Source organism: Ursus arctos, chromosome X, assembly GCF_023065955.2.
Source record: "Ursus arctos isolate Adak ecotype North America chromosome X, UrsArc2.0, whole genome shotgun sequence".
Classification (NCBI taxonomy): domain Eukaryota; kingdom Metazoa; phylum Chordata; class Mammalia; order Carnivora; family Ursidae; genus Ursus; species Ursus arctos.
This window is the reverse complement of record NC_079873.1, coordinates 15,402,350-15,426,630: the sequence shown is the minus strand read 5'-3', so window position 1 is coordinate 15,426,630 and position 24,281 is coordinate 15,402,350. Positions and strand designations below refer to the sequence as shown.

The following is a 24,281-nucleotide window of genomic DNA, read 5'->3' as shown; positions in this document are numbered from 1 at the left end:
CCCCCCCCCCGAAGGTTTTTGGAGAGTGGATTCAAAATAGATCTTCTGAGAAAAGATGAATTTCTTTTTTATGCTATCGTTAAGTCTAACGATAGTACCTCATTTATCCTACATAGTAGGGAAAGCCGCTTTTATGATTGATTTTTTTTCTCTCCTCACCTTCTACCCTGGAATTCTTTGGGGATAGGAAATGAAAGTCCTTCTTTTTGCACATTCACCGAATCATTCGATTCAGTTGATATTTTTCAGTGGAGTGGACTGAAGTATCTACAAGAATTTCGCTGTGGCTATCTTTTCTTCTTTACTTATATCAATAACTATTTCATAATATTTATAATCTTGAAGTTTGTAGATGCTTTTCATTCCTCAAAGTCAAGGTTTTAAAAATTTCTGTGTGGCCATTAAAAAGATCATGCATATGGACCTAACTGGTCTTTTTCTCGCTAGTATTCTCACTACCTGTAAAATGATAGTCTAGATAACTGAATTTCAGCGGGATGGATTAAGTTGAGTGCTCTATAAAAACTGGCAACTTTATTTTTTCAAGATTTTATTTATTTATTTATTTATTTATTTATTTATTTATTTGAGAGAGAGCAGTGAGCGATCAAGTGCGCTCACGCCTGTGAGTGGGGGGAGGAGCAGAGGGGGAGGGATCAGGAGGGGAAAGATTCTCAGGCAGACTCCATGCTGAGTGTGGAGCCCGTTGCAGGGCTCATCCCACAGCTCCAAGATCATGACTTGAGCCAAAGCCAGGAGTCAGGTGCTCGACCGACTGAGTCACCCAGGCGCCCCCAAACTGGCAGCTTTCAAACAAGCTGCCCAGCTTACTTTGCACAATGGTGTGTCTTTTCTTACCTTCAGAGAATTTAGATCACAGAGGTTGTTCAGTCAGCAACCTGTTTTGTACTTTTCTGTGGCATCAGAGGCCATTTAAAAAGGATGAGATGACAGCCTTATTCTCAACGCAGGCTTTGAATGGTGGCGGCCAGATTCCAACTAGATGTGTGCCCGTAAATGCTCTAGAAGCAAACGGAAGGAGAAGCACAGTAACCCCTACTTACACCTCTGATAGAGCTTCCGCTCTCTCTCTCCACCTGGGCTATAAAATGAACAATTGACAAATTAAGAGTATGTGGGAATTGCCTTAAAAGCCACTTCTTTATCCAAAGGCCATCGTTAAGCCATTTCATGGATGGCCCCTGACTCCGGAGTCTCACCTCAATTAAGCTTGAACTTTCAGGAATAGAGGAGGCAATGTTTGGACAACTAAAGGCAGATATTTGGGGTCTCTGTCATTTAGAAGCTGTATTTCTGTTTTGCTCATTAAAGATGAGGAAGTTAGAAGTGGTAAAGATGAATTTACTGCCTCATTTTCCTTTTTCTTCTTTCACTTGCTAAGCATTTTCACCCACCAGCGATTTTAATATGTTTTGCTCCATTTGTTTTGGTAGCATCTGTTCCGTCTGTTCTTTTTATTTTGATTTCTTAGTTGGGTTTTTCATTTTCTGTCTGTACCAGAGGCAGTTTTTCTGAGAGTTCTTGAGTACCTTTTCTAGACGATTAAGAAAGTGGATGAGGGAAGCAATGATATAAAGTACCAAGACGTTCGATCCTGGAGTAGTCCCGACTTGCGCTCCTGCCACAGTGCTAGTGCTAGCCCTGTCTGCTTGCCGCACCGAGAGAACTGGCCACGTTATGTGTCCCGTGTGTCTCATTTCAGATAGAGTTCTTTTGCTTCGAACCCCAGTACCCCCTTCACATTCAGGTGTTGTTAGAAACAGAGAAAGTCGGCTTGCTCATAATTTAGAATCCTATTTTTTCCAGTGATGGGAATATAGATATTGTTGTTTCTTGATTTGCAAGAGGCTGAAACATTACAAAGCTGGTAACTTTGTGCCCACACATGTAAGTAATCTGCCCCAAGCGATGCACTGTCTCTTCGCAGTATAGGGGTGAGCAGGACGTAATGGATGGGCGACCTTACTGTGCTTCCCAGGAAGGGGATAGGCTCTCTGACATTTTGGTGTAATTTTTGTATGCACTGCCCAAGAGTTCAAACAACTCCAGGTTTTTTCAACTAGAGTCTTCAGTCATAGGGTCACTAGGCAGGAGAGCAGAAACGCGTCTAAATAAGACATGAAAAGAGGTCTTGAAAATATCAGTGAGGCCAAAAGAGATACAGCCAGGGAGGGATCGCTGTTTCCAAGTACTAAGAAATGGTTTTATGGGGCCATAGAGCAGTATGTTTGTGACTTTAGTCTAGAAAGTCTATATGAAATGAAGATTCTAATGTGGGTTGATTTTCTTGTTATGAAATTTAATGACTAGAAAGAGACCGGGGTATCCAGAGAGGAAGTGACTGAAGGCAGTGAATGGAAATGGTCGAGAAACTAGAAATCAGGAGCTGTGGACAAACAGTGGTTATCGTTGCAAAGAGAGAAGGGTAAACAGAGTTTGGGAGGAAGTGAAGAATTACATGGGGTTTCAGGGTTGCTTGTTCTCTGATCCCCCGATGGCTGAAAAAGGGGACCCCTCTATAACCTGAGGCATGGTGATCGGGTTAGGAATAAGGGGAAAGTGGCCAATACTGAGGCCTGATAAAGTCTTCCTTGTTCTATGGCAAGGAGGACGTGGAAATCCTTTCCTGAAAGTCCCCATAGAATTGGATAGATAATTTTCTGAAACCCATCTCTGTGAAATAAATTAAGTATAATACCTCAGGAGTTAGGGAGTAGGCTAGAAACTCCAGAAGTACGATGCCTGCTCTTTGTCCTCCTTTGTCACCATCTTCCGTGAATCTGTGTTGTTTTCGTGGCACGGAGCCTGTAGTGGGACTTTGGGGAAGGCACCGAGAGGAACTGCTGCTCTCAGGACCTCAGAAGTGGAAAGCACTGAAAAGAACGTTCTCCATTGTAATAGAAAAGGACAAGGAATTTCTCCAGACCAGAAAATGCATCAATTGGGATATTTTACCGTGCACATTTCCCCCCCCCACCCCTGTAAAACGAACAAAATGTACCTTTTAAAAAATAACGTAGAACTATAAAAAGTGCCTCTTAAGAAAGCCCATGATTAAAATAGGTGATTTCATGTTTTGTTTTGTCTTCCAAATGAGGGTTTTCTTCCCTTCTATTTTGTGTGGTTTGGCGTCTTTGTGTATGTTACAGAGAAAGGAGAAGAGAATGGGGAAATATTTTAGTACGGGAAAATGAGAACATGCAAAATGAGTAATGAAAGACATACCATTTGATCATTTGGTGAGGATCTAATTTGCCTAAAACTCATCGTGCACCCTAGAGAGAATTTCCAGCCTTAAGAGAACTCCTTTTGTACCTGAGATTTGCTACTGAAAAGACTTGTAACTTTGAATGAGTGAATGAATATGCATGATAGCCCAACACAAGACTGAATTGAACTTTTTCTCCCGCAGATCAGAAATCATTCCACTAAAAGATTCCTCTTAAAAGTGCATTGATTCAATCCATCCACACCCTAAACTCAGTTCCCCTTTAAAAATTAAAAAAAAAAAAAAACACGCAGGCGTGATTTTTGAAAAGCAGCAAAATCAAAGTATGTTCACATTAAGTGGAGATGGTTGTCAAATAGCTGAGAAAGGAAAACAACTGTGAAATCTATGTGATTGTAAGATTGTGATACACTTAAGTAAGTAGTTCTAAAAGCAGGGGAAAAATGAAACTTCAAAATTTGGGGGGGCCTGGTTTTCATCACATTTGTTTTTTCACCCATCTGAGAAACTGTAATCATTACTTCGGTTTGTGTTTAAAAAAGGGTTTTTTTAAAAAAAATTAAAATAAAATAAATAAAAAGAGTTTTTCCTTGTGAAGAACTGGAGAACCACTAGAAAACAGAACAATAAAGCCACAGACCCCACGCAAATAGATGCCACCCTTTCAATCAGTACTTCTTCAAATGCTGGGAAATGAGGAATCTAGAAGTGTTGTCTTTGATCATACATGAAAAAGTTACAAAGTAAACTCAACTTTTTTTTTCAGTTCCTGTCACACATGTGAATACGAATTCATGGGTTTAATTGGAAGAGCAGGAAATATATATTTTTTAACTTTGAAAATGTGATACAATACCTTGATACTTTATTTGGAACAAAATTAATTGGAAATGATTTTATATCATCTACTTAGTCAGTGAGGTTAAGAGCTGATGAATAACTCGAAGTAAAGGGTGGTGATGAATCGTAGGCAATGCTCCGTGTGGGTGGTGTCTTGTGCATTACCACCCTGACTCACTTTACATCTGATGTTCTTAACATCCTTCCTGATGACTTGGAAAGGGAAATATAATGACCCACTAATAAAAGCTGCATGTGGTTTCTAGTTCGGAGGTGTTGCATATCAAATCAGGCCTTATGGAAAGAAATCAGTAACGTGGAGAGGTAGGCTATCCTTTCTAGTTATGTTAGTGCATGTTATTTTCTTAAAACTTTATTTTTTCCCTCATTATAAAAGTAATAACTGGTTGGTAGAAACACTGGGAAGTAGAAAAATATAAAAGAAAGTAAAAAGCACTGTAATTTAATCACCCTGGGGCGAACCCTGTTGACTTTTTTTTTTTGTATTTACTTTCAGCCCTTTTGCCATACATTTTTAACTGGTGAGATCATACCACACGCATACGTTTTTTCACACACGCATCCTTGCACATCTTTTCCACTTGGCATTATATAAAGTTTCCCATGTCATTAGAGACTTAGTGAAACATCTCTTTTAAAGGCTGTGGGATGTAAGGCTTTAGATAACCTCGAGGATCTGGGAGAACTGGAATTTGGTGGTTGCATTGACTCCCGTCAACATGATGTTTAAATCTCCCACTTTATAGCTGAAAACACAGCATCTTCTTGAAAACATAAAAAGCAAAGTAATGTAGGAAAGCAGTCCGGGCTCACGGGCTGTGCAGTGGTGGGCACTCTGCAAAGGTCTGTTGAATTTGATGCACTGCCTATAAGGTCCGAACAGAGTTCCGGTCATCCCATCCTTGCTGACATTCAAAGAAGCCTTTAAGAGCAGCTTTCGGCAGGAGCCCTGGCTGCTTCCAGGTAGAAGACTGTGGGAATCCAGCTTTTTACATCTAAGTGTCTGTCAGTAATTTCTACTAGTGGCTTTAGAAATCTGTACCACATGAGTTTATGGTCTCATTTGGCCCATGTTTCTTAACTGCCTTGGAAGGAGTATCTGGCCTAACGATTTAGGATTTCTTCATCCATTATTGAATGGATGCCAAGCTTTGTAAAAGATGGCTCGGAGTGATTTTCTATGGTGGTGTGTTTGCTCCTGAGTATCAAAATTCTCAGTAAAAGGCTTTCTGTTCTCCGACAACAGGCCATTTTTCCCAGACACACGCCTTGTTGTTTTCCCATCGTTAACAGTAGATAACAGTTTGGATGCAGCCAGAAGCAGTTGGCATGGGCCTGTATTTGAGGGGCTTCTGGAACAGTCTTTTGGCCACTCACTGTAGGGCGCCACCTTAACTGAAGCTTTATTGACCTGAAAGCTCTGTGGGTTGTCGGCTCTGGCCTTAGTTGTTTCTCCAATTTTCTTTGTTCTGCCTGCTTTTCCTCCCAGGCAATGACTATATGGTGATTGCTATTGCTTTTCTTCCCTGCTCAGTTCTCAGAATTATCACTTTGCTCCAAGCTTGTCTGTGCCGTGTGACTGTCTTGTAAAAGTCGCTTCATGCTCTCCATTCCCCAAGCAAAGAAACAGGCCAGTTAACCTGCTGTTTTAAAAAGCTGCTGTAATCGAAACAGTCATTCTTTGTAACTAGATTCATAAAGAAGCATTATGATAATTGATTTTTTTATTCAGTAAAATTCTGTAACAGCGGAAATGGCTAAGCACTTTACATACATTTTTTCCATTTAATCCTCCTAGAAAATCTATAAGGTACGTAGTATCATTTCCATTTCAGACAAGGATACAGGGGTATAGAGAGGTTAAGTAACTTGCCCGACATCCCATAGTGTTAAGTCTGTGCTTTTAGAGAGGACTCCTACTTAATACAAAGTCACTCTTCTTGCTAGATGGTATCCTGAGAGGGGGAAGCTTTATTTGTTCCATTGTTCTGTCCCAAGCACCTAGAAAATGCATTGCACACGGTACTTTCTCCATAGATCTAAATAATTTTGATGAACGAATTTATTGTTGACTGAAATAAATTATGAATATTTAGTGCCTCCAATGTGCAAGATGCACCAAAGAATACAGAGATTACCCAGACACCGGTCTTGCCCCACCCCCACTTACATTCTAGTCCGTGAAACAGACATATACATAAGTAGCCGTGAATCCAAAGCAGAGAGGGTAATGCGTGCTGTTCAGGAGATTCAAAGCATCTGCAGTAGGAACACGGAAGGGGTGCAGAGTGTTCCACTGGTTGACACGTAGGATATTTTCATGGAATGCACAGAATTTGCATTCACCCCTTACTGTCGAATATGGCATAGTAACTAATAACTAGAGTGCCCTGAGATTAATTTGATCTCTCTTTGAGGATCTCCATTCTTGAGGCACCCCGGGGTCCTCTTTCTGAGTATTTCACTCTCTGTCTAGAAGACATGACCAGTGTGTACCTGACCTCTGCATATATTTAGGAAGTTTCTGTTTTGAATAAGTATGTGTCTTGAACTTGTTCTTTCCAATGAAATAAAATATAAAGATGGTATCATCGAGTGTTTAAGTTTTGATGCAGTGTTCTCCCTTCTTCTGTAAAATCGGGGGGACCAGATGATTTAAAAAAAAAAAAAAAAGAAGCGTTGTTCTTTGGGAGTCTGTGGAGCAGGCAATGTAAGTGAAGAGTGAGCCCTGCAGCATTAAAGCCAGAGCTATGTAGCAGTAGCCAGACTGAGAGACTGTCTTTCTGGAAGCAGTAGGTTGTCTTTCATAGAAGTGGAAGGAGTGTTCCCTGTAGGACTGAAATGAGCTTCTGGACAAAGATGGGTTTGTTCTCCAGCTCACCTCATTTGATGCTCTCTGCACCCCTGATTATTTTGTGGTTGAATATTAAGTAGCTGGATATCCGAGGCTCATGAGCAGTTTCTTGCCATTCTAGTCGACATTCATACATAGGGAGAGAGGAGTGTACTCTGAGCCTCTTAACAATGTGTGGTAAGATACACGTAACGTAAAAGTTCCATTTTAATCATTTTTAAGTGCATACTTCTGTGACATTAAGTACATTTACATTGTTATGCAGCCATCCCCACCATCCATCTCCGGAAATCCTCTCATCTTGCAAAACTGAAACTCTATACCCCTTAAACACTAACTCCTCATTTCCCCTGCCCACAGCCCCTGGCAGCCACCCTTCCGCTTTCTGTCTCTATGAATCTGACTACTCTGGGTGCCTCATGTGTGTGGAATTGTGTAGTATTTGTCCTTCTGTGACTAGCTTATTTCACTTACTATAATGTTCTCAGGGTTCATCCATGTTGTACCCTGTGTCGGGATCTCCTTCTTCTTTAAGGCTGAATAATACTCCAGTGTATGCCCTAGCCTTGTAAATAGCAGTTTTACTTGAAAACAAAACAATACAACGTTGCTGCAAATATTACCTTCTCTCTGACCGAAACTATTTCATTTCCTTTCGTTACTCTGAAGGGCATGAAAGGTTCTCTGGAAATTTCTTTCTTTTTAAGATTTGATTTATTTATGAGAGAGAGAGAGAGAGAGAGAGAGAGAGAGTGAGCAGGGGGAGGAGCAGAGGGAAAGGGACAAGCAGACTCCACGCTGAACACAGAGCCTGAAACGGCTCGATCCCAGGGCCACGAGATCATGACCCAAGCTGATACCAAGAGTTGGATGCCTAACCGACTGAGCCGCCCAGGGGCCCCTTCTCTGGAAATTTCTTTTGGGGAAAGAAATTCCCATTTTCGTTTCTAGCTTAAGACATTTTTGGAGACATATTTAACTAAACTGTTTACTTTAAATTTGTCAGATTAGAAAGATAATTTTTCATATGTGTCAAGAGCTTATGTGTCTCTGTTTTTTAAAAAATATTTTAGTTTTCAAATGGTAGATTGATTGGTATTTTAACAGTAAGCTAACTGTTCACAACTATCACAGGCCTACTATTTTTCTACAAAGCGTCACCACGCCAGCCTCAGAGCACTGAGAACACATTCACTGTGATTCTTCCCATTAGGATAGATATTCTCCAAAATGCTTCCCTGAGCCCCGGCATCAGGCTGGTTTGCCTCTCTAATCAGGATCTGAACTTAATGTTGCTCTCAGCACATCTTTGGCACTCAGGACCTATGCAGAATGCATATATGTAGACTCAAGAATGTAACAGAGTTTGGGTTTTGTCCACGTATATTCAAACCAGTTCACAGTCACCGACTTCTCCCTGTGGTTCCTGTGATATGGAGAGGTCCAGATACTTCTTGAACCTCTCTTTTACATTCTTAGTTTCACTGCGTCGGTTGGATCATTGTGTCAACTTCGCATTTATTAGCTCCTCGACTTTTGCATGCCTTTACTTTCTTCTTTGTTCCTCCTGATCCGCCAGATCGTCAGTCTCAAAGTCGCAAATGTGATCATGGCACACCTCTGCTTAACCAGTTGCCTTTTAAGATAATGCACGAGCTTAACGTTGGCCCCAATTACCTTGCTGGCCTCCAACCAAGTACCTTCCCTTCCTTCGCCCATGACTGCATCCCCCTTCCCCCCACACGTTCTCACCTTCGCTCCTGCTTCTCTTCAGCTAGAATACCCTTTCCATCATTCTCTACCTGGCAAGTTTCTGCTCACTTTTCAGAATTTGCCTCAAGCTTCATCATTGCGGTGAGACTTATTTCCCAATGTGGAACTGTTAATGGCTCCTGTTTTCTCTTCTAGACCTTTATTGTAGTGTTTATCCCTTTGTACTATGGTGCTCTGTTAGAGTCTGTCTCTGCTGCTAAATTTTGAACTTAGTAAAGATCCAGGACTCTGTCCATCTCATCTTTGTTAACCCAGCCTTCCAGCATAGATCATGGCTCATGGCAGTTCCAGAAAAGAATGCTGCATGAATGGATGAACGAATGAAGGGAAGGAAGGAAGGAAGGCAGGAAGGAAGGGAGGGGCAAGGAAGGGAGAGAATGGGGCAGGCCAACCTTCACTTTTGAGGTATAAAGGAAAACTAATTAAGTATGGTTTTACCCTCAAGTATGTCATAAAAATGTCATGATCCATTGTGGGCTTCATGTCAATAGCCATTTGGACTTCACTTGAACCTTAAAAGTGAGATGGGATTCAAAGACCCTGGGGGAGGAGGTGCCATCCCGGGTAAGGGAAATGGCCTAGACTAGGTTGTGACTGAATAAATCAATATATTTTAAATCCGGAAGGCATCTTTGTATGTTAATTGGATTCATACAGCTACTTTATAGGAAAATTCAGACTTGGTCCCCAAAAGTACAGCAAGTTTCCTGTTAAAGCGCTGGATGAACAAAACCCAAACCAGCCCCATGGTATTCACTCCTGCCTCACCATCCTTCTCTGCCCTTACCCATACTCTTTTCAAATTCTCCAGATGCATCTAAAAAGAGAGCATTGTTAATCAAAAGATAAAACTAATCCTCTAGTAGAAGGAAGGTTTACGGTTTCCTTTTATCTGTCATAACAGCGGAAAAGAGTCTTTTAGAGTATAATGGCGAATTGTATTTTGTCTAAGTGGTATACGAAATGGGAATTTGCTTCGGCTTGTTCATCCTCTGTGAATAAGATGATCCCACAACAAAATAGCATGCAGGCTTCTCTCTTGGGAACAGTGGGGGTAAAATATAAACAGTAGTTTCATATACTGTCAGATGTTTGGAGAGCTGCCTTCTATGATTTTAATGTTGTCTGAATGTGCATTCTCCACCTCACTGAGCGCTTCAGGAGGTTTTGGTTCGTTCTTCCACATTGTGTTTCCCCAGCATGAGTAGAAGCCCCTGCTAAACCTTACTTTGTTTTGACAAAGAGAAAATCCTACCCTACCTGTGAATATGTTCTAGGGTTCTTTCCAGTTTTTTGAGGTATGGTCTCTAGAGCTATTCGGAATACAAACAAATGACCCAAATGATCAAATCCTGGCAGAAGACAAAGTGCATGATAAATGATAGAATTGGCTGAAATTCAGGTACATCTTTCTACTGATACTCACAAATGCACACATGTGTCTCAGAGAGGGAGAGAAATACACTAATATAAAACAGACTTCATATATACACCTTCAGTAGAATGATAGATACTAAAGTTTTTATTGGACAGATTGAAAGAGTAAACCCCAGAAGGCCTAATGGAAGCATCTACGATGGGCTTTGGTGTTTTATATTCAGAGAAAGTTTGCCATTAGTCTTAAGAGCACAAGGGAAAGACACCAGCTGTTGAGAGATATGGCAAGTTGCAGCAATTGGAAGTACATTTCTTCGGGGCTTTGGGAATTTATATAAACAGCCATTACGTAGCAGTATATATTCTGAGTGGGTTTTTTTTCCTGAGTGTTTTGAAGTAGATACAGTAAAGGGTGATGGTGGAGGTTGACTAAAAGTTGAGTCTCGTGGGAGATCAGAGGAAGGAGCCCAAATTGGGGAACAGCATCCTTGTCTAGAAAACTAGTGAAACAGTCCCTCTGCTAGTAACAAGGATCTAGGCAGGGGTCAAAGGGGAAGGGGTAAATCTGAAACCAGGACCTTGGTGATGCGTTTGATATGAGAAATAGAGTAAGAGGGTAATCAAGGGTGGGTTCCAAGTCGTGAGTCCAGGAAACAAAGAGGATGAGCCCTGAGAATTTAGGAGACAGAGGTAGTGATGTTTATCCAGTTATTCCATACACTACTCATTCTTGTGATATGTTAATGGGTAGCACAAGCAGTATGGTTTAAGATTAGAAAACACTTAGATAATGTTAAGGATAAAGTTAAACAGTAACTACAGGACTTCTCAGAGCCTTTAATATGCTATTATGCAAGGATTAGACCAAGTGTTCTGTGTTTCCCATAGTTACCAGATTGTGGGATTAGGTGAATTGGCAGTTGGTTGGTTGGTGGAACATCTTGGGAACATACTTTGGAAAATTATTTCAAATTGAGAGAATGGTGTGTGTGTACACATACCTGGATGATAATGAACCCTCCATATGAGGGTCTTTTGATCATAATCAAACTTGAGAGAATGTGAGGGAACAGGCTAAGATGAATATTTGGAAGTCATAGGCAGAGAACTGTCTACCAGAAACATGGCTGAGATTGGGTTCTTCTTTATGGTGACCAATAATTAATAGGAGCTCAGGGGCCTGTGCATGGGTACAAGGGAGTAAGGCAGGAACAACAGAGGTCTAGGAAGATATCCTAGAAAATATGCTGTCACCAGAAACTATGCTGGAAAGATCTGATACGTGGCAGTGACAAACCATGAGGCTCCAAGAGGGCCACCTGGTCTGGTTTCTCAAGAAGGACAGCTCCCCTCATTCACCAGTTGTGTTGTGGGAGGATGCGAATGCCAGGGCAGTGGGTGAGTCCATGGCGTCCCCAAACTCCCTACTCCATTCAACACTTACCCTTCATATCCTTTGTGGAGGTCGGAGAATAAATAACATCTAGGTCCTGCTCTCAAGGAGGCCACTATTTCTGAAGAGAAAGAGGGAGAAAAGCAGTTAAACTTCTAAGTGTAATACAGTTAACAAATGCTTCTAAAGCAGCTGTGAATCTGACAATGTCTTCAACCATGGTTGGGCAAAGAGGTTTAATGTAACTTGAAATATTGCTAACTTTTCAAGACAGCCAGGGAAATAAACATTATATGAGTAACAAACTGTTAAGTTTTAAGCCTGATTTTATAATCAATAAATGGTGCTGGGAAAATTGGACAGCTACATGCAAAAGAATGAAACTTGACCACTCTCTCACACCATACACAAAGATAAACTCCAAATGGATGAAAGACCTCGATGTGAGACAGGAATCCATCAAAATCCTAGAGAAGAACATAGGCAGCAACCTCTACGACATCAGCCAAAGCAACCTTTTTCATGACACATCTCCAAAGGCAAGAGAAACAAAAGATAAAATGAAGTTGTGGGACTTCATCAAGATAAAAAGCTTCTGCACAGCCAAGGAAACAGTCAAAAAAACTAAGAGGCAGCCCACGGAATGGGAGAATATATTTGCAAATGATGCTACAGATAAAAGACTGGTATCCAAGATCTACAAAGCACTTCTCAAACTCAATATGCGAGAAACAAATAAACAAATCATAAAATGGGCAGAAGATATGAACAGACACTTTTCCAATGATGGCATACAAATGGCTAACAGACACATGAAAAAATGTTCAAAATCATTAGCCATCAGGGAAATTCAAATCAAAACCACAGTAAGATACCACCTTACGCCAGTTAGAATGGCAAAAATTGACAAGGCAAGAAACAACAATTGCTGGAGAGGATGTGGAGAAAGGGGATCCCTCCTACATTGTTGGTGGGAATGCAAGTTGGTACAGCCACTCTGGAAAACAGTGTGGAGGTCCCTTAAAAAGTTAAAAATTGAGCTACCCTATGACCCAGCCATTGCACTACTGGGTATTTATCCCAAAGATACAGACGTAGTGAAGAGAAGGGCCATATGCACCCCAATGTTCATAGCAGCATTGTCCACAATAGCTAAATCGTGGAAGGAACCGAGATGCCCTTCAACAGATGACTGGATTAAGAAGTTGTGGTCCATATATACAATGGAATATTACTCAGCTATCAGAAAGAACGATTTCTCAACATTTGCTGCAACATGGATGGGACTGGAGGAGATAATGCTAAGTGAAATAAGTCAAGCAGAGAAGACAATTATCATATGATTTCTCTCATCTATGGAACATAAGAACTAGGAAGATCGGTAGGGGAAGGAAGGGATAAAGAAAGGGGGGGTAATCAGAAGGGGGAATGAAGCATGAGAGACTATGGACTCTGAGAAACAAACTGAAGGCTACAGAGGGGAGGGGGGTGGGGGAATGGGATAGACTGGTGATGGGTAGTGAGGAGGGCACGAATTGCATGGTGCACTGGGTGTTATACGCAACTAATGAATCATCGAACTTTACATCAGAAACCAGGGATGTACTGTATGGTGACTAACATAATATAATAAAAAAAACATTAAAAAAAGAAGATTACTTTAAAAATTATTTTTCTTGTAGCACTGTTTAAAAATGGACTGAAGTATGCATCTTTGGAGATGTCAGAATTGACATAGTGGTATGTGAGGTGTTTTAAAGGTGACCTCTGTCTCTAGACTGGAACTACAAATATATTTTCTTTTACGGGACCATGCACTTAATCTTTAGAATTTTGAGTTGTATTTTACTCTGCCACATGTCCTGTGTGTATCAGATAGTTTAAGCTGAGCCAGCCAAAGGCGGGCAAATTGACGGTTGCTAATGTAAATTTCCCAGCGAGCGAAAAAAGCTGCCATTAGAAGCTCACAGGAGCCCATTGTAAGGATGCTTCTTTGTGCTTTTCTCTTCTGGCTCTGACATGAGCTGGTCCCCCGGGCTTCTGGCCCCCTGGGCTTCGGCTCTGCTCCTACCTCTCCCTGCTGAGCACCAAGAGGACTTTTCATAATGCCATCAGTTATAGGTGTTCATGAAAGGAGTGTTTAAAAAGAAATGTTAAAAGTTTACAGTGCATTTTAATAGTTTGTGTATCTTTCTGAGTTATGATGGCAAATGAAAGCTAAAAGCGTGTGGATATGGGTATCTATACATACTGTTTTGTCTTTTCTCCTGTCACTGTGTCCTGTAGCCTATATCTCTCCGTATCCTGTACATGACTAATTTGGGGTAACCATGCCCAATGGCTGGATGCTTCTCAGCACAGCACTCCGGAAAACCCAATGAATCGCTGTTTCAGTGTTTGCGATAGTGTGTGGCATCGTCCTGCCTTTTTGTCTGCTTCCCTGCCTTGCATCGAACAGGCACTTAACAAATCTGTACTGAGCAGAAGAGGAAGGAATACTGTTAGACTTTGAGTGCAGTAAAAGGAATGCCTAGAAAGAGCCATCCTTTATCTTATATTTTACCAGCTGTTTGAAAAGTCATCCTCTGTGTTTGGCTTTCCTTGAGCACTTGAGTAAGGTCTACGTATAGCCTCTCAGAAGATCACCATCTTCTGGAATGGGTATCCGAAAGCCGGTCTACCAACAGAGAGGCTTCACTGACTGCTAGAATATAGGGAGCTCTCTCTTTCTCTCCCCCCCACCACCCCGCCACCAATCCACTGAACCTAACCCTTTGTGATTAAGAGTTATATGTGGTATTCTTGGAGAGGAGACTTTCAGAGATGAGACTTAAACTCTCCTTAACATTGTCCTATAATTAGAAATTTTCATACACTTAAGGAGTTTGCATCTGAATTAGAATGAAGTCACAGGAGTGACTTGATTTGAGCAGGACCCTGGTCTCACACTCCAGCAATCACAAAGAGAAACAGATATATTCATCATTGGGGAACTGGATTCCACTGGGCTCAAATCCAGGGATTGTCTTTCCTACAACCATTAGTTTCTTCATTTTGGCACAGAAAAGGAAAAAAAAAATGGCTCGCTCCAGTAACTGAAATCCCATGGGGTTATCTTTCCCAATGCTGTAGTACCAGATCTTGTAGGGCTAGGAGTATATATCATTCACCTACTGTACAAAAATCCCCAGAAACTTTATTTCGTACTTTTGTCAAGAAAGCTAATAGGAGAAAGACTTCTGGTCTTAAATATTCAAAGGAATGAATTTTTTGAATTATTTATTTTTAAAAGTCATTTTTTAAATGGAGATTAGGGTGTGGTAGGAGAGACAAAAGTTGACAGCAGCCTGGTGATGACTGTATGTGGAAGTAGGTCAATAGCAATAGCAATACCGGTATCGATCTATACCGGTAGCAATCAATAATTGTCTTTTTGTAGAGTTTTCAGCTTTATACAGCCATCCATATGTATTTCTGCTCCCAGACCCAGCAGCAGCTTCAGACTTGGGGAACAGGCAGAGCAGAGTAGCATCGATGTGGGTACTAAGAAGTGTTTAGGCCACAGCTCAGAGAAGAGGAAATGCTGGGCTGAGCCGTGGAGTGGAACTGGCAAGTGTTCCTTCACAAGGCAGATGGTAAAATGGGCCTGTTGCCCGTATCTCAGGAGTGAAGGAGCTGTGACCTGAGCAGAGTCAACATAGCCCCCAAGTGCATGGCCAGTCCTTGTCCTGGATAAGCCATCTTCTCGGGAGGGCAAGATCTCGGAACCCTGCTGAGGAAACAATGAGTAGAGATCTTGAATCTTCTCCCACAGCTGCTGGTAGCCTAACATCCTTCTTCACTGCCTGCTTGGTGGATGAGAGATGTTTGGATGGGATTCCCTGATTTTTCTGTCCACTTAGGCTTGACCTTCAATTATGTATGACCTATGTGTGTACTGGAGCTAGGCATTGCCCTTTGAAAGTTGGGATTCTGTTCACTCATAACCCAGTGGACCAAAGATGTTTTCAGTGGTGTAGGGGAAGCTGAAATCCTGGTGGGAAAGCCGTATTTCATTGCCCCTTGTCTTTGTCTGTGTTCTTGTCTTTGTTGATACAAAACCATCTTTCCGTCCATTCATCCATCTGTCCTTTAACCCATCCATCCTCTCAGGGATCCTTTGGTGAAGGATCTCATAGCCACCTGGGCTCCCCATTCTTTCCCCTCAGTGATATTGTCCCTTTGTCAGCGCCACTAAACTCTCGTTCCTTTCTGAGCTGACTGATTTAGTAGGAATGACAAATTGTTATGCCAGCTGAGAGCAGGGAAGGTAGAAGGCATCAAAGCCTACTGGAAGGAGAGCAAGAAGAGGAAGAAGAGTGAAAAAGATGGTTTATGATTTATCGAGTTTTGAGAAAAGGCACCTGCGTTGTTAATCCAAGAAAGGTATTTGGTCAGTGCTGAGGGAGTCCCTCCCACATCTAGGTCAGTGCTTCTCAATCTGGAGCGCGCATCGGCGTCCCCTGGAGGGTGTGTTCAGACTGCCAGGCACCATCCCCAGAGTTTCTGATTGAGAAAGTCTAGGGTGGGGCCCGGGAATTTGCTTTACTAGCAAGTTTCCAGTGATACCAGTGCCACTTGTCTGGGAACCATCCTTTTCTAGGCCTAGGTCCTAGAGAAGAGAGAAATAGCTGAACGATTCCCATCTCTGGGACGCCTGGGGGACCAGGCTGAGAGGGGAGGCACTTGCCTTACTCTTGACCTTTAATCATGGCCCAAGAAGAAGAAAGAAGGCATTAATTTAAGTCTAGCACCCCTGGCAGATGAGCACATTATCAGCCTCACCATCACCCCTGTTGCTGGGATCCACACAGAGGTCAGTGTGCTGTATTTTCTGAAATAGAAAAAAGAACAGAGCAAGTTCTGCATTCATGTGTCTTTCCGTATAGAAGTAAGTGTACTTAACTGGTGGCTTCTGTTGATGTCTCCTAGCTTGCACTGGCCTGTAAACCAGGGCATCAGAGACCATGGGCAGCCCTTCCTTTTGTTATTAAATAAGGGGGAGTTGTAAGAACACACAACCCGTGAAGGTTTCCCTAAAAGAAGGCATCTGGTTTAAAGCCCAAACCATTGGAAGCCTCCTTTTTACCCAGAAAGGAACCCAAGTCGGGATTGAGCAGTGTTTCCTTCTGTGTTTTCCTGATTTCCTCTCTCCACTGTCAGTAATCACTCAAGTTTTACTTTGTGATGCTTTGTTCCGGTCAGTCCATAAGGGAAGAATGGAGACGGAGGCGGACGCCGTCGGAAACGTTAACAGGAATGTGAATGACATTTGAAAGTGTCTATTTTACCATCACTTCCTGATTTTTCAAGATAATTCTTAAGACAGTTTTTCGTCAAATTTGACCTTATGGCTGAATAACAACATGCTTTTTCCCTCCTTGATGCTTCCTTGAAATTACAAAAAATTATTAGTTTGAGTACTTAGCAGCAGTTGAGGGGTGGCATGATATTTTGGATTTCATTTTTTATCCAATTTAGAAAGCCCTGTGGCACTAAATAAAAATGTCACTGCGTAAAATGTAAAAGCTTTCCATCACAAATGTTTTTAAAAATTCATGAAGGGCTGAGGATTTGATTTATCTTATCCTCTTTCTGTGATTTATTCGTATTTAATGTTAGTTTCAACATTTGAAGCATGAAGAACTTTTTCAAATTAAAAACTGTGGTGAATCAGTTTTATTTGAACCAACATTCCACCGGGCCAGTTTTTGAATTATGCAGTTCATTCCTCTTCGTGTGTTTGAGGGGCAGATATGTTTGGTTTTCCCAGTGGCTGGAATTCTCACTAGGGAAACCGTTCTTTGCTGGGGAGCTTGAGTCCCCCAGCTACTTGGTGTTGACAGCTGGGTCCCTGGATCCAGAGGCAGTTTCCTTGGGCATTAAGCATGATCACACAAACGGGGCAAAAGAGAAGGGTGGGAAGAGACCTCACCTTTGGAACCATCATTTTGTTTGCTGTCTGGTTTTTTGTTTTTGACACTTTGAGCCTCTGAGTTGCCTATGTTTTCGGGAACATCTTTAGTCAGAGACAATATCAGTCTTTTCTGTGGATGGTTTATAAATAATAAATGATAATAGAATTAACTTTGAATGAAGGAAAGAATATAAACTCTGAGCAAACTCATCTTTTGTTTTTTGGACTAGTAAATGAACACCTAGGATCTGTGACACTGGCCTCTCTGAAAGCCCCAGAAGGTTAAAAAGCTGGGAGGAAGAGGGCTGCGGGCCCTCCGTGTTCCGCCTTTGGGGCAGATAGAGCTGTCCTCGAGGACGTGGGTGTGTTTACTCAGACCCTGCAAGGCAGGTTGGCTTTTCCATGGTTAGGAGATGTGGTAAGGCACTGTTGTTCTGGACACTGGCTTCTGCCTAGCCTTCCACTTGCCTGTCCACCTGTCCCTCTGGCCCTCTGTCCCTTTATCCTTTCCTTCTTTCTGTATTTTTATTCTTTCCCTCTTATTCCCCTTCCTCTAGTCCGCAGACACTTGTGAGCATCTCCTCTGGGCCAGGTGCTGTGCCCCCACAGAGGAAATGTGCCTGTCTAGTCTGCGGAAAATAATCAACCTTTTAATGAGGACACCAAGGAAGAATGGGAATAAAAGGTACTGAGTGCCCCCAAGGATAAAGCCCTTTCTACCTGCTTCTCCCACTTGTTTGTCAGTGAGGGTCCGGCCCGTCAGAGAACGGCAGCCACTAGACAGAGCAATGAAAACTTAAGTGCGTGGTTTTTCAAAGCGGTCAGGAGCATTTCGTCACCATGAACTTGATTTTATGTCTTTGCTTAATGGAGAGAATCATCTCGTTAAGTAAAATGTTCTCTTTCCTCCTCAGACTATTGGAAAGAAGTTACCTCCAGCCACAGCAACTCCGGAGCCGTCAAAGCCAGAAATGGACAGCAGGACAAAGAGTGAGTTTCCTTATTTCTCCTTTTTACACTTGGAAGCAGTTAAGGATTTTCTAGTCATTGAAATGCCTTTGAAAAATCTTCACGTAATCTGAATGGCTATTTCACTTTTTTATTTTAAATGTCAAGGTAGTTAACATACAGTGTTGTATTCATTTTGGGTGTACAATATAGTGATTCCGCAGTTCTTTACGTTACTCGGGGCTCACCATGATGAGTGTACTCTTAATCCCCTTCACCTTAATGGCTTTTTAAAACGCATCGCAAAAAATGTCCCAAATGTGTTTCACGAGGCCCTGCCAGTGGGTGGGCACAAGGTAGGTTCAGAACTCCTGGGGGTTTTCTCCTTTCTGGAACGTGGTTCTTTCCTGCCACCTGTATCTTGCCCATGTGCAGAACCAGGGCTTATCCATGTATACCCAAGCACTTAGCATAGTTCGGAAGGCAGAAAGATTCTAGAGAATGGCAACTCAAGTAGTTTGGGGATTCACAGGCCTTCAAGTCTCAGACGCCCTATCTTCTAGCCTCCACCCTCAGCCAGCCCTCCCAAGCCCTGCCTTCCTGCCAGCATCCTCCATGCTCCTCGGCTGCAATCTCTCTACGTACGCATGTCTTTCTTCCATTGAGCCAGATACGCTCTTCCTATAATTTTTACCCATGAATTTTAGTCTCCAAGTCTATATTGGTATTAGCCCATTTTTCTCCTAACAGCTCTTTAAGTATTTGAGGATAGCTTTCTCCCCAGAACCTTCCCAAAGGGCAGTATTCCCTACTCTAGATTGTTGCCACTTAAAATACAGGATGTCCAGGTACATTTACGTTTCGGATAAACAGTGAATAATTTTTTGGTTATAAGTAAGTCCCATGCACTATTTGTTGTTTATCTGAAATGCAGATGTACCTGGGCAGCCTGAATTTGTAGTTCCTAACCTGGCCAGCCTCCAGTTCCTTTCGTTATCCTTCCAGTAACCAGGGCATTCTGGACAGGCTCTGGGCAGAAACAATTACTTCAATTCCTTCTACGGATTTTATGTTTGGTTTTTTTTTTTTTTCTTTTCAGCCTCAGATTTTCTTATGAAGATAATATGGACAGACTACTAATCTAGTTTAGAAAGCCAAAGATTGAGAGACCATAAATCACACACATATCATTATGATTAATAGAAGAGCCAAGCATAGCTTTATTCTTTTAATTGCAAAATAATATACCAGAAGCTTGTATTGCAGGGCAAAACAGGTAGTTTCAAGAGCGAATGAGTGATACTGCCTTAGACTTAAGAAAATGAATTTGTGGGACTTGCCAAGCCAAAAACGGCAACTTTGATAAATAAGCGCACGGATGGTACAGACGCAGGTGCTAGAGCTCGGCCTTAATGCTTCGGGTTCAGATGAGATCTACACGCCTTCCGTCTGTTCATGGTACAGACTCCTGATACTGGGCAGAAAGCCCCCTCGTCGGAGACCCTAACCCCGCGGTTCTCACACTTGAGCGTGCTCCAGCATCACCTGGAGAGCTGGGCCCTACCCCCCACGTGCTGGGTCCCACCTCCAGAATTTCTGAATCACTGGTCTGGGGTGAGGTCTGAAAATTTGCTTTTTTAGGGAATTCCCAGGTGCTGCTGCTGCTCCTGGTTTAGGTCCCACACTTTCAGAACCCCTGTTTGGAGCTCATACAGGTTCCTGAGGAGAAACTGGCCCTATATTTATCAATGCGGGTTATATAGGCTTATCATGCTACACCTGCCTTTGGGCACTAAAGAATCTTGAAGAATCAAACATTAAATCATTCCTGCAAACATTTCTCTTGTTGGACAGTGGCCTGTCCTTCCCTCCATTCCACTACTTATTCTGTAGTTATGGCTGTTACCAAGTTTATAAAAGATCACTGTTATTAGCAAAGTTGCTTAGACAGCTGGAATGGGGAATAGGCAGGAGAAGAAAAAGGAGAAGACCCATCAAGCCTCAAAGGTGATTGGAATGTGGTCCCTAGGACAGGCTGTCCTCCTGACATGTGACAACTATTGGTCTTTACCAACCTGACTTGTTTGCAGAAATAGTAATCGGAGAAACAGAGAATTTTTCTTCAATGAGTTTCCATAGAAGTAAAGTCGAAATAAGAGCTTCCATAGCAGTAAAGTTGAAATTCCCTGTAGATTGTTCACCTCTGTCCAGAGGAAATAGGATCTTGGGTGACTTGTGGGTTGCTTTTGGGGGAGGCTGAGCAGTAGGGACCCGAGGGGCACTTGTAGGAATGTGACACAAAGCAGGACAATCTGTGAGGCCTGCTTAAGTGCCTAATCCTCGGGTCTCAAGAACTAGCCCTAGGATAAGATCATGTCTTTGATGCTTTCTTTTCGCCCTCTGTAATGTCTGCAGACAGGAGATTCGAGTCTTTTTGGAAAGATTAAGTGGGCCGGGGGAGATAGGTAGCTGTGTGTTAGAGCAGTGCTGCCTAATAGAAATATCATGTGAGCCACATACATGATTTTACATTATCTAGTAACCACATTTTTTAAAAAGAAACAAACTTATTAATTTAAATATATTTTATTTAACTCAATATATCCCCAATATTATATTTTCAACATGCAACCCATATAAAATTATCAAGTGAGATATTTTTATTCTTTATTTATATGAGTCTTCACAATCCAGCGTGTATTTTATATGCATGGCACATCTAACTTGGAGCAACCACATTTCAAATGTTCAGTAGCCACAAGTGCCTAGTGGCCACCGTACTGGACAGTGTAGTTTGAGAGTGATTCTGGGATCTAAGATGGGCTTCCTGGGCCTAGGTACTAACACAGATCCAAATATTCAGTTCCTTCAAGCATGTGGGAGGATCCTGGCTCTAGCCCAAGACTTGTTCTGTCCTACAAGTATCTCTTAATTACGTCCATCCACCTGGCTCTCTGGAAGCATCACGGTGAGGGGACGGGTTGTTAATGACGAGTGTTTTTACAGAGGCTCGGTGGTGTGTTTTGGCTAAGAGCCAACAGTGCAGATTCTAGGACCAGCTGTGTTATTTGCTAGCTGTATGACCTTGGGCCAATAACTTTATTTCTCTGGCCTTGCTCTTCATTGTCTGTGTTGTCTGTGAAGTCAGAGGGCTGTGCTAGAGAGAACCCCCGAGTCTGCTCCCAGCATCTTCATCCTCTGATTCAATTCCAAAAGCTTTATGATTCAGAGGAAAAGGTTTCTGTGTTCAAAGAACTGAGCAGCCGGATGCGAGAGGCGGAAGGAAGATGGGAACAATTCAGTAGGAATAGGAGTTGTCACCGGGTATAGGTGTAAGTATGCGTGTGAGTGGGTAGCAGGTCAGAAGGAGAATTCTCACGTCAGCAAAGGCTTGAAGGATGTTTACTGACAGATGTTTTTTATGGACCCAGAGCAAGAATTTCTGCAATTAATCTCACCCACCTACTTTCTGGCTTTCATTGTCAAGAGCAAATTCTGGGATGTTTGTTCTCCCTTGATTTCCATGAAGCACCTAAGTCCACTAAAAAGCCCCCTGCATTGGGAACATTCTGCTGCTTTCAGACTTTGATGCAACCCCCATGTTCGGGTGGAAGGACACAGAGTGCTGACTATTAGAAATGACCCTGAGCTTGGGAGCAGGGCTTCTGGTTAGCAGACAGATCTCTAACAACCACTGCCTGGCCGTTCAGAGGAGAGAAGTCCCTTCCATACATCTCTGTCCTCGGCAGACTAAAGGATTAAGTTACGATGATTCAAAAAATGGTCATGTAGATGGGTCTTTCCTGAGGGAAAGTGAAACTCAGCTGATCAGGATTCATTTAAACAACTAACGTCATCTCCCCTCCCCCAGTAAAGCTTTTATGATATTGAAACTCATCTGAAACACATGCTGGGGAACAGATTGCCATGATTTTCATAACGAGGGAAACTGTCTAAATATTCATAAATGAAGTACCCTGAGATTCCTCCAGCCCACCACATCTGGAATTTCCCCAATTCTTACTACAATTGATGTGGATTTGTGGCCTCTGTGGGATAGAAAAATAGCCTGGAAAAATGGCTATTTAGCATCTTTCTGAACAAACAGTTCGGTCTCAGAGATTTGGAGGACCAGTTGAGCAGGAGAGTTAGGAAAAAGATAATCCTTGATATACTTTGAACAAAGGCCCATCAGGCTTTGTAATAAATGATGACCATGGGGCAAAGGCTAAACCTGCCTTCCCTGCCTGACCTCCCCTCATTCCATCCCTGGTCGTTTGTACCACCTTTCTGATCACTTTGTTCATTGACTCACTTCTCAGGAGTTGTCCCCTGTGGTGGCGACACAGGGTGGCGTGTGGCTATCATTGGTCCCTCAAGGCAGGGGCTATATCTCCTACTCGATATCCCCACCATACATCCCAGAAAGGTGCCATGGACTCACTGGGCACATAACAAGTGATGGTTGAGCACATGGGGAATTAGAAATGACTTACAGTTTAACCAGGCTCTATATTGGACAGAGTCTTGTAAAAGCGGCATAGTAGCCATGGGTCCCCTTTCTCAAGTTCACAGTCACCAGTTGGAAAAAGACCCATTTGTTCACATAGGACCCTCGAGCTTGTTTGGGGTTTCTGAGGGATTAGCAGTGGTTGCCAGTGTTCCATGGGGCTTGATAGACCCTTCGTTCTTTCTAGTCCCTGCTCTGGACCCATCAGCCCAAGAGCACCAACACAAACCGTTGTCCGACAAAGGTTTATTGGCTCATTGCACCGAGGAGACCACATAGGAGAACCTGTGCAGCCCTGTTGCACCAAACAAAAAGGAGTAGTTACCAGGTTGGAGGAGGAGGAATGCAGTGAAGTGTAATTGAAGCAGTATTTTGCTAGGCTCCAAGCAACTCAGGGGCTGTGTGGAGAGGGGTCAACATCAGGTCTGTACTGGGAGGTGCACCCAGGTCGTTTCTTTGGGAACCACCAAGTGGAGATAAGTGTGTAGCGCTGTGTTCAGAACTCTTTTAAGTGAGGCTCTGCACTCGTGTGGGGGAATCAAGGCTGCTTTTCTGTGTCACAGTGACTTCGTTCCTTCAGTCAAGAGTGGCACATTTCAGGGGCACCTGGAAGGCTCCGTTGGTTAAACGTTTGCCTTTAGCTTCACGATGTCAGGGTCCTGGGATTGAGCTCCCTGCTCAGCGGGGAGCCTGTTTCTCCCTCTCCCCCCACCCCTGCTCATAGGCTCTTGCTCTCTCTTGCAAATAAATAAATAAATAAATAAATAAATAAATAAATAAATAAAATCTTTGTGGGGGGAAAGAGCAGAACATATCATTCTGACTGATGCGATATAAACAAAAGCAAAGTTTCTGAGAGTCTGTGGGTTTAGAGGGCAAACTTTCTCTGGGACTAAGAAAGCAGTAGTACTCGGAGAAGGGGGTGTTAGGACCCTTTCCAGCTGCAGCGCGTGCTTGGGAGAAATACTATTTCCTGTTCACTTCACAGCTGGCTGTGTCTGCGTTTGGTACACCAGCCTGATGAACGGCCAGGCAGATTTTTACTTTCTCATTCTGAGCTAATTTTTGCTTTCTCACCACATGTTTAAATAGCAGAGAAAGGGGTCGATTTCCTTATGTTGGTTTTTCCCCCCAGCCTTACCTGGGAGCTCTTTCATGCTACCTTTTCAGGGGAGGTATTTTGGCTCACTTGTCTCCCCCAAAACTCATATTTGGGCACATCCAGTTTGAAACAAGTGTCCTGCTCAGTGCTGTAGTGCACCCCACACTCGACGTGTCCTAAGGCGCTCAGGCTCAGCATCCCAGGGTCGCATCGAGTGCCTCCAACACAGACCTTGCTGTCCTGATTCCGAGTGGGGT

At 42.7% G+C, this 24,281-nt stretch overlaps 1 protein-coding gene across 10 annotated transcripts in view; it reads left to right on the top strand.

Moving 5' to 3' along the window:
• Nucleotides 1–24,281, top strand: part of SH3KBP1 (SH3 domain containing kinase binding protein 1) — a 324,749-nt gene that overhangs the window by 206,474 nt on the left and 93,994 nt on the right. For all 10 annotated transcript variants that reach the window (XM_026480216.4, XM_057310446.1, XM_044377583.3 and 7 more), the window contains one exon: nt 18,379–18,454. In XM_026480216.4, coding sequence (XP_026336001.1) covers nt 18,379–18,454 — 76 coding nt within the window. The remainder of the gene's footprint in view (nt 1–18,378; nt 18,455–24,281) is intronic.